The sequence below is a fragment of the Calypte anna genome, chromosome Z (genome assembly GCF_003957555.1).
Source record: "Calypte anna isolate BGI_N300 chromosome Z, bCalAnn1_v1.p, whole genome shotgun sequence".
Lineage (NCBI taxonomy): Eukaryota > Metazoa > Chordata > Aves > Apodiformes > Trochilidae > Calypte > Calypte anna.
In genome coordinates, this window is record NC_044274.1 from 1,149,443 (window position 1) to 1,160,000 (window position 10,558).

Sequence of the window (10,558 nt, forward strand, 5' to 3'; positions counted from 1 at the left end):
AGGTTCTCTAGGAAGGTCTGAGGAGCTTGAGGATCTCTACCAACATTTTGAGCAAAGCAGCCTCAGATCCAGCAGCCCCAGGACAGCTTCAGCTCTGCCCCTGCCACAGCCTGGGCCTCCAGGACTATTTTCTGCTCCTCTGGAAAGAGCCCCAGGGAAATCATTTCCCTGGAGATCCCTTTTTTCCCCTCCTAGCACCACGAATTCCATGCAGAGCTGGAGCACAGGGAGAAGAGGTTGCTCCAGCCTTTTGTGCTACTGCAGGAGCATAAAACCTTTAAAACTTAATTTTAATTAGCAAAACAGAGAGAAGTGGAATCCTTTTGGTCCCAGATTTCCCTTTTAAGGGCAACTTTTCAAGCACCAGCAGGGGGAAAATGAGCTCCTAACTCTGGAAGCCACCTGAAAGCAGAAGTTCTCCAAGGACCTGGAGATGTTGCTCCACATCCTGGGCCAAGCTGCCCCCAGCAGCTTCTCCCCATCCTCCTAAGGAGCCCCTGGATCTCTCTGAAGCAATGCCCCCCATTTCACTCTCCCTCTTTTCCACTGCTCTCTGCCCAGCCTGGCTGCAAACCCTACAGAGGAGTTTCATTGAGCAGCTCACAGGTCCCTCCTCAGCAGCCTGAAGAGCTCATTTAACCTTTCCCTCAAGTGCACATTAATAATTGATCCCCTCCTCCCTTCCAAGCTGTTCAGCCTTCATTTTAATATTGATTTTCACTCTTTTCCTTTTTTTTCCCCCATGCCTTCCCTCCCTTGGTGTTCTGCAGCTGCTCTCATTGACCTCTCCTGCTCTCCCCAGACCAGGATGGAAGATGACCAGCTAATCACATCTGATTTTTTTTTCATTTTTATTGCACTCATTATGCTTTTATTACCCCCAAATTACTTCTTCTTTGCCTGCTCAGGTTGGGGCTGGCATTGCAAGGGAGGTGCTCATCAAATCCAGGCATTAATTGATGGATTTTCCCAGCCCAAAACTGACAACCAGGATTCCCAGAGAAGCTGTGGCTGCCCCATCACTGGCAGTGTCTCAAGACTGGTGGGATGGAGTTGCTGGGAGGTAGAAAGGGCTTGGGAATGGAATAGCTTTAAATGAGGACCCAAACCAGGCTGAGATCCCATGAAGAACCTCAAAATAAAGCAAAAAAACTCCTTTTCTTTCAATGCTTTCCAACACCAGATCTCCCCAGATGGCTCTTTCAGAAGCAGTTTGGGGGCCAAGCCCTTGATGTGTTCACCCTGGGAGATAAGAGCCCTCTCTGCCTGACAGAAAATCAATATAAAAGAAACTTCAGGGCTTTAGGGAAGATAAAAAGTGGGATAATGGATGTAACAGAGAGCAAAAGTCCACTGGAAAGGTAAAAAATTACTTTATTACACAATCAAACAACCTGGCACTATAAATAAAACACTGTAACACACCAAAAAAAAAAAATAATCCCAAGTTGTGATAATTAATAACCCCAAATTCCTTTTTTTTTTCTTTTTCTGAATACCACCTCTGGATAAATAGTGAGGAAAGTACCAAGAAGTGCTGCTAGAAAGAAGGGGAGAGTGAAAAACTTCTTGGAGTCATTAAGTGTTGAGAGAGGTCACTTGTCTCACTTGGGGAACTTCTGGAACTCCTCCTGCTTCTTGAAAAAGAGCTGAGCAAGGATGTGATCTGCTGTGCCATGGAAATAATCCCTCATCCGAAGAGTTTCCAGCTAGGAGGGAAAAGGCAGGAATTAAAAAAGAATAATCCTAAGGACCTGTGAGTATTTCTACTACACTGATCAGACAAGGTGCAAATTGATTCATATTAAACTTCAGATGACAATTAATTCCTATAAAACCTCACAGTTAATGAGAACCCTGCACAACCATGAGCTGGACCATGAGGACCCGAGTAACTATAGACCGGTCAGCCTCACCTCCATCCCTGGAAAGGTGATGGAACAACTTGTTCTTGTCACTATCTCCAGGCATATCAAGGACATGGGGTTCATCAAGAGCAGTCAGCATGGTTTTATCAAGGGTAAATCATGTTTGACTAACCTCATAGCCTTCTATGAGGAAATTACTAGGGGGATAGATGATGGAAGAGCAGTAGATGTGGTTTATCTTGATTTCAGTAAAGCATTTGACACCGTCTCTCACAGCATCCTTGTAGATAAGTTGATCAAGTATGGGTTTGGTGATCAGGTAGTGAGGTGGATCAGGAACTGGTTGAAAGGAAGGAGTCAGAGAGTTGTAGTCAATGGGGCAGAATCTGGTTGGAGGTGTGTGACCAGTGGAGTCCCTCAGGGGTCGGTACTGGGACCGGTGTTGTTCAATATCTTCATCAAGGACTTGGATGAGGGTATAGAATGTACCCTCAGCAAGTTTGCTGATGACACTAAGCTGGGAGGAGTGGCTGACACACCAGAAGGCTGTGCTGCCATTCAGAGAGACTTAGACAGGCTGGAGAGTTGGGCAGGGAGAAACATGATGAAATTCAACAAGGGGAAGTGTAGAGTTTTGCATTTGGGGAAGAACAACACGATGGCCCAGTATAGGTTGGGGGCTGACCTGCTGGAGAGCAGTGGAGGTGAAAGAGACCTGGGGGTCCTGGTAGACAAGAGGATGACCATGAGCCAGCAATGTGCCCTTGTGGCCAAGAAGGCCAATGGCATCCTGGGGTGCATTAGAAAGGGGGTGGTTAGTAGGTCAAGAGAGGTTCTCCTCCCCCTCTATTCTGCATTGGTGAGGCCGCACCTGGAGTATTGTGTCCAGTTCTGGGCCCCTCAGTTCAAGAAGGACAGGGAAGTGCTTGAAAGAGTCCAGCGCAGAGCTACTAAGAAGATGAAGGGAGTGGAACATCTCCCTTATGAGGAAAGGCTGAGGGAGCTGGGTCTCTTTAGTTTGGAGAAAAGGAGACTGAGGGGTGACCTCATCAATGTTTTCAAACATGTAAGGGGTGAGTGTCAGGGAGATGGAGTTAGGCTCTTCTCAGTGGTGACCAGTGATAGGACAAGGGGTAATGGGTGTAAATTGGAGCACAGGAGGTTCAAGTTGAATATCCAGAAACATTTTTTGACTGTAAGGGTGACAGAGCCCTGGAACAGGCTGCCCAGGGGGGTCGTGGAGTCTCCTTCACTGGAGACATTCAAAACCCACCTGGACACGTTCCTATGCGAGGTACTCTAGGTGGCCCTGCTCTGGCAGGGGGGGTTGGACTAGATGATCTTTCGAGGTCCCTTCCAACCTCAAGGATTCTATGAGCTGGGAAGCACAACACCAGCATTTCCCACCCTGCCATGGATTTTTTTGTGTCTTCCCCACCTCCTGTTGCCAGGAGCAGAGGTTTTTTTGGGGGATTCCTTGCCAGCCCTTCCCACCAGAAGGCAATTTGCCCAGCCAGCACTTGCCATATCCTTAAAATGTCTTTTAAAGTGTGCACTGGAAAGCTTAAATACCTGAGGAAACCTCAGGATGATGGAGAACTGAGTGATTTTTATTTATTTTTTTTTTGACCCAGCTGAATTCTCACCTGATTTCCTGTACTGTAGGCAAGAATCAGGAGCAAATCCTCATCACACACACTCTTGATGTAGTGCTGGGTTCCAACAGGGAAGAAGATGACATCCCCAATGCCAATGTTGAAGTTGGCAGTGACTCCAGAGAGGGTGACTCCAACCTGGTGCAAGGAAAGCAGCAATGTTCAACCACAACAAGCAGCAGTTTTCACTCTGCTGTCAGTGGGGGAATGCAGAGGGAGAGAGAGGTGAAATCCTGAGTGAAACCAAAGCCCTAATGTTAGGAAAGCAGCAATGTTCAACCACAACAAGCAGCAGTTTTCACTCTGCTGTCAGTGGGAGAATGCAGAGGGAGAGAGAGGTGAAATCCTGGGTGAAACCAAAGCCCTAATGTTAGGAAAGCAGCAACGTTCAACCACAACAAGCAGCAGTTTTCACTCTGCTGTCAATGTGGGAATGCAGAGGGAGAGAGAGGTGAAATCCTGAGTGAAACCAAAGCCCTAATGTTAGGAAAGCAGCAATGTTCAACCACAACAAGCAGCAGTTTTCACTCTGCTCTCAGTGGGAGAATGCAGAGGGACAGAGAGGTGAAATCCTGAGTGAAACCAAAGCCCTAATGTCAGGGAATCTCATCATTCCACCTCCATTCTCTTTGCACAGAGTGAAAAGACCCAGAATCAACTCCAAATCTTAATTAGCACTAGATTTCTCCTCTTTATCTATTCCTCAGAGGTGCTGAATCCAAAGTATGGATTCTTTTGTTGTCCCCCCAGCAGTCAGGGTAGTGACAACTCATGGGTACAGGATCACTGAGGCTGGAGATGGCCTCTAGGATTATCCAGTCCAACCAATTCCTATCATTTTGCTGAGCAACTTGACAAGATGGACAAATTCTGCTCCCTGTGTGTCTCCTCTTTAACCAGACAAGCTTCCCCAAACCCTTCTGGAATCAGAATTTTGTATGGAGAAGGAAAAGGTGAACACTGAAAATCCCCTACTAATTTTAGGATGATTCATCAAGGCTGGGAACTGCTCTTTGATCTGCAACTGGGTTTATTGGGTTTTGTTTTTTAATTACTTGCTCTGTAATGATTTTCCAGCCAAAATCCCACTGCCTTTTCCCTCCCTGGTGTCCCAAATTACCTGTCCACACCCACTAATGACATAACCCATCTCATTAGCATTGAAGTGGAAATGAGGTTGGCCCAGCCCGTTGCTGAAGATCCGCAGGGTGGCCAAGGTGAGGGTGTTCTCGTGCTGAAAAACAGAACAGAAAGGTTCAGAAAAACCCCAAAAACCCCCAAAAAACCAGGTTTGTTCCTGTTTTTCTGGGTGTAGATATCCAGCAAGCAGCTGGGAGCACACACCTTGTTCAGGGACTCACTGAATATCTTCTCTGTCTGACTGAGCCCGGTGCCGTTCCTGCGGTACCGAGCCCACTGGAAGATTCCTCCAGGGAAAGGAAATTCTGCTGAACCTAAAATAAAGACAGCTCAGCAAAAAAAAAAATCAGCATTTCATAGAATCATCATAGAATCATTTCTGCCTTTCCTGGCAGTTTTCTGGAGTCACATCCTCATCCTGCAAAGCTAGGGCTTAGCTTTGCCATCGCCACCAGTCACCATCCACCTAAAGACCACTCTGACCTCTCCTAAATCCTTTCCTCTTCACCTTTATGGCCCTGATCATAAATCAGAATATTTTGTACAGAACTGGCAGTGCAGGAGAATATTTTTGGTCCAGGTGTCAAGATTTTTGGCACATAGTTATTTCTCAACATCCCCAGCAGCTTCCTGGGCTTCTCTTTGCTCTTTCTACCTCCTTGAACAGACTCTACTACTGGGAGTTAAGTTTTCCCAGCTATGGTTTTTAGGTCCTCACTGCTGGAGGACCTCAAACTGCTGCTAAACCAACCAATGAATATTATAAATATAGTGTTTGTGAAGCTGTCTTTCTAAAAGAAAAGGAAGGCCATAAATCAGGCAGACATCTGGGTGTTTATTCACTGTTTCAGCTGCAAATACAAGATGCTCTCAGTGTCTCACTCTCCAGCTGAGCTGCTGCAGGGCTCCCTGCCCTATTAAATTTTCATTTCTGAATGAAAAGCTTGGTTTAAGATATTATTTAGCTCCATGGGTACATGGAGAGAACCTTGGGAAGCATTCAGTCCCTGACCCTGGTGCTCCCAGCTCTGCTGCAGACAGCAGCATTAACACCAGAGGTCACTCAGAGATAAAAACCAGGTGACATCTCCTCAAAGGGCAGCAATTAGATGGATTACCAAGTTCTTTTCTCTTCGTAAACCCTTATGATTTCTCCAGCCACCCTCTCCCTCCTCTTTCAGGGAGGATTAAACAGTAATCCCTCTCCCCTTCCCAAAGGAAGCAGAGTTTTCCCATTCCAGAATTCTCAGCCCTTACCTTGGAGGTCGTAGAAGTATTGCCACACCAGCTCAGCTGGGGACTGCACGTAGGTGGCATTTTGGACCAGCTCCTTCAAGTTTGCTGGCAGATTCACTGCTTGATCTTCCTTTTGCTTCTGGAAGGTTCTGATGAAGTCAACTCCACCTGCTGGCTGCAGGACACACACTGAAATCCTGCCATGTCAGCAGCTCAGTTTTCCTTCACTGAGCATCCCACCTTAGTGCTTGCTGGTAGGTGAGCTCTGCCTCTTGGGGACATCCCTCAGCTCTCCCTGTTATCCTTCCTTTTCCTCTGCCCTCCCTCCTGGGTTACCCTCCTGTCTCCCATCACACTGTGCCAGGCTGGGAAAGGCTCCCACAAGGCTCTGCTTTGAAAATTCAGATTCCTCAGGTTCCCAGGAAAACCCTGTGGCCATATTCCTGCCCCAGGGACACTGTCAGCTTCTCAGCTCAGATGAAACCCACTCCAACAAGGACTTGGATTTAGCTGTAATTTCCCAGGAAACTTTTTCATCCCACAGAATGAGAGGTTTGGGCTTCAATCTGTTTCTTTCCCTTCCAGCACTGGAAATCTGGAGGATGCTCCATGAATTGGGTAAATGTGAAGAGTGGAGGAGGGAAAAGTGTCCTGGAGAGAGCAGCAGCATTTACTGGGAGGAGAGAGCCAGACACAGGAGGTGTCTTCATCCTTCCACACAAATGGGACTAAGGAGAAGATCTGGGCTAAGGGGAATTCCTGGATTCTTTCCAGGGAATCCAGAGAGCTTGGTGAGCTGTGCAGAAGCCAATTGGATAAATGTGAAGAGTGGAAGAAGGGAAAAATGTCCTGGAGAGAGCAGCATCATTTAATTCCCCTTGTAAGGACTCAGAGGGAGGGAGAGAGCCAGACACAGGAGGTGTCTACATCTTTCCACACAAATGGGACTAAAAGCTGAGTTAAGGGAAATCCCTGGATTCTCTCCAAGGAATCCAGAGAGCCTGGAGAGCTGTGCAGAAGCCAGCTGGATAAATGTGAGGAGGAGAAGGAGGGAAAAATGTCCTGGAGAGAGCAGCATCATTTACTGGGAAGAACTCAGAGGAGACACAGGAGGTGTCTTCATCCTTCCACACAAATGGGACTAAGGAGAAGATCTGGGCTGAGGGGAATCCCTGGATTCTTTCCAAGGAATCCAGAGACCCTGGAGAGCTGTGCAGAAGCCAACTGGATAAATGTGAAGAGTGGAGGAGGGAAAAATGTCCTGGAGAGAGCAGCATCATTTACTTGTAGGAACTCAGAGTAGACACAGGAGGTGTCTTCATCCTTCCACACAAATGGGACTAAGGAGAAGAGCTGAGCTAAAGGGAAAACCCTGGATTCTTTCCAAGGAATCCAGAGACCCTGGAGAGCTGTGCAGAAGCCAAGGGAGAGCTGTCCCCCCCTTCCATACACACCTGGAGTGCCCGGGCTGCTATATCCTCTGGGGTGGAAAAAAAAGCATCATCTACATCCAGGGTCTGAAGTTCATCATGGGTTGTAAAGAAGAGCAGAAGGAGACAATCTGTTGGCCCTGTGTTCTTGATCCAGTGCACGGTGTTCCGAGGGAAGAAGATGACCTGGCCAGCTGTGACATTGTAGGTGGTCACCACGCTGTCATCTGCACCAATGACACCCACCCAGGCACTGCCCTGCAACACAACCAGAACCTCAGCAGCAGCAGGAAAGCTGCTCCTGTGTCAGCCCCAGGCAGGAAAATCAGTGTTTGCAAAAGGAGGAGTTCAAATAACCCTCAGCCTGCCAGGAAATCCCAGGGAAAGGCAAAGGAAAAGGAAAAAAAAAAGAAAAAGAAAAGGAAGAGGAAAAGGAAAGGAAAAAAAAGAGAAAGAAAAAGAGAAAGAAAAAGAATGGGGGAAAGGAAAAAGGATGGGAGAAAGGAAAAAGGATGGGGGAAAGGATGGGGGAAAGGATGGGGGAAAGGATGGGGGAAAGGATGGGGGGAAAGGATGGGGAAAAGGATGGGGAAAAGGATGGGGAAAAGGATGAGGGAAAAGGATGGGGGAAAGGATGGAGGAAAAGGATGGGGGAAAGGATGGGGGAAAGGATGGAGGAGAAAGGATGGAGGGGAAAGGATGGAGGGGAAAGGATGGGGGAGAAAGGATGGGGAAAAGGAGGGGGAAAGGATAGGGAAAAGGATGGAGGGGAAAGGATGGAGGGGAAAGGATGGAGGGGAAAGGATGGAGGGGAAAGGATGGGGGAAAGGATGGAGGGAAAGGATGGAGGGAAAGGATGGAGGGGAAAGGATGGAGGGGAAAGGATGGAGGGGAAAGGATGGAGGGGAAAGGATGGGGGGAAAAATGGGGGGGAAAATGGGGGGAGAAATGGGGGGAAAAATGGGGGGGAAATGGGGGGAAAGAATGGGGGAAAGAATGGGGGGAAAGGATGGGGGAAAGGATGGGGAAAAGGATTTGGGAAAGGATGGGGGAAAGGATGGGGAAAAGGATGGGGGAAAAGGATGGGGGAAAAGGATGGGGGAAAGGATGGGGGAAAAGGATGGGGGAGAAAGGATGGAGGGGAAAGGATGGAGGGGAAAGGATGGAGGGGAAAGGATGAGGGAGAAAGGTCCTACCTTTAGCATGTAGCCATGTTCATTGGCATTAAAATGCCAGTGGGGAGCCCGGAGCCCTTTGCTCTTGATCAGCAAGGTGCCAAAAGTCATTTTGGAGTGGTGGTGGTTGAGGCTTTTCCCAAATTCCATCTCTTCTGCACTCAGATATTCACTGGCATCATTCCTGAACCTTGCCCACTGAATCTCCCCACCTGGGTAGCTGAACACCTGGAAGTCAGGGAGAGGAGGAAATTGTGTTTAGTGTGAGATTGGTAACAAATAATTTAGGGAATTCTTGCTCTGAGGAGTATTAAATCCTGGCTCACTGGGGACATCCCAGATGATTGGAAGTTGGGGAATGTCACGCCAATCCACAAAAAGGGCCGGAAAGAGGACCCAGGAAACTCCAGGCCCGTCAGCCTGACCTCAGTGCCTGGCAGGGTTATGGAACAGCTCATCCTGGGGGCAATCCCACAGCACCTGCAGGATGGGCAAGGGATCAGACCCAGCCAGCACGGTTTTAGGAAGGGCAGGTCCTGTCTGACCAACCTGAGCTCCTTCTATGATCAGGTGACCCGACTGGTGGATGAGGGGAGGGCTGTGGATGTGGTCTACCTAGACTTCAGCAAAGCCTTTGACACCGTCTCCCACAGCATCCTCCTGGAAAAGCTGTCAGGCCATGGCTCAGCCAGGAGCACTCTGTGCTGGGTTAGGAACTGGCTGGAGGGCCGGGCCCAGAGAGTGGTGCTGAACGGGGCTGCATCAAAATGGCGGCCGGTCACTAGTGGTGTCCCCCAGGGATCAGTGTTGGGCCCAGTGCTGTTCAACATCTTCATTGATGATTTAGATGAGGGGATTGAGTCCATCATCAGCAAATTCGCAGACGACACTAAGCTGGGGGGGAGTGTTGATCAACTGGAAGGCAGGAGGGCTCTGCAGAGGGACCTGGACAGACTGGAGAGTTGGGCTGATCCCAAGGGGATGAGGTTCAACAAAGCCAAGTGCCGGGTCCTGCACTTTGGCCACAACAACCCCATGCAGCGCTACAGGCTGGGGACAGAGTGGCTGGAGAGCAGCCAGGCAGAAAGGGAGCTGGGAGTCTGCATTGACAAGAAATTGAACATGAGCCAGCAGTGTGCCCAGGTGGCCAAGAAGGCCAATGGCATCCTGGCCTGTATCCGGAACAGCATTGCCAGCAGGTCCAAGGAAGTGATTCTGCCCCTGTACTCAGCCCTCGTGAGGCCACAGCTTGAGTCCTGTGTCCAGTTCTGGGCCCTCCAGTTCAGGAAGGATATTGAGGTCCTGGAACAGGTCCAAAGGAGGGCAACCAGGCTGGTGAAGGGACTCGAGCATAGACCCTATGAGGAGAGGCTGAGAGAGCTGGGGCTGTTCAGCCTGAAGAAGAGGAGGCTCAGGGGAGACCTCATTGCTGTCTACAACTCCCTGAAAGGAGGTTGGAGCCAGGGGGGGGGTTGGTCTCTTTTACCAAACGACTTTCAACAAGACAAGAGGGCATGGACTTAAGTTGTGCCAGGGGAGGTTTAGGTTAGATATTAGAAAGAATTTCTTCACGGAGAGGGTGATCAGGCTATGGAATGGACTGCCCGGTGAGGTGGTAGATTCTCCGTCCCTGGAGACATTTAAAAAAAGACTGGATGTGGCACTCAGTGCCATGGTCTAGCAACTGCTCCGGTGGGTCAAGGGTTGGACTAGATGATCTCTGAGGTCCCTTCCAACCCAGCCAATTCTATGATTCTATGAAATCTATTTATATTTATTTAATATCAGTTTCCTCCTTTTCTCCTTAAGGATTTGAATCAATTTTCACAGTTGTTGATTTATTTTCTCATGTAACTAACTGGATTTTTTTCCACAAAGGAGGAATAAAAAGCAAGATCAAAACCAAAATTACTTTCCTCTTCTCACATCATTCTGGACTTTGATTTGGGAAATCAGACAAGCTGAAAGACTCAAAATATTTAAACATTTTCTTAGTATTTTCTTGGATTTCTCTGATCCCAAATCAAGCACCTAAACCTATTCCTTTCCCAAGG

The 10,558-nt window shown here is 48.4% G+C and overlaps 1 protein-coding gene across 1 annotated transcript in view; it reads right to left on the bottom strand.

Annotated features, from left to right (window-relative positions):
• Positions 1 to 1,559: 1,559 nt before the first annotated feature.
• The window catches only part of LOC103536736, a 9,788-nt gene continuing 789 nt past the window's right edge, over positions 1,560 to 10,558 (bottom strand). Inside the window, exons 3-9 of the mRNA XM_030466829.1 lie at positions 8,526 to 8,732; positions 7,354 to 7,587; positions 5,921 to 6,074; positions 4,868 to 4,977; positions 4,644 to 4,757; positions 3,515 to 3,661; positions 1,560 to 1,709 (exon numbers count right to left, since the gene is read on the bottom strand). Coding sequence (XP_030322689.1) covers positions 1,605 to 1,709; positions 3,515 to 3,661; positions 4,644 to 4,757; positions 4,868 to 4,977; positions 5,921 to 6,074; positions 7,354 to 7,587; positions 8,526 to 8,732 — 1,071 coding nt within the window. The 3' untranslated portion in view covers positions 1,560 to 1,604. The remainder of the gene's footprint in view (positions 1,710 to 3,514; positions 3,662 to 4,643; positions 4,758 to 4,867; positions 4,978 to 5,920; positions 6,075 to 7,353; positions 7,588 to 8,525; positions 8,733 to 10,558) is intronic.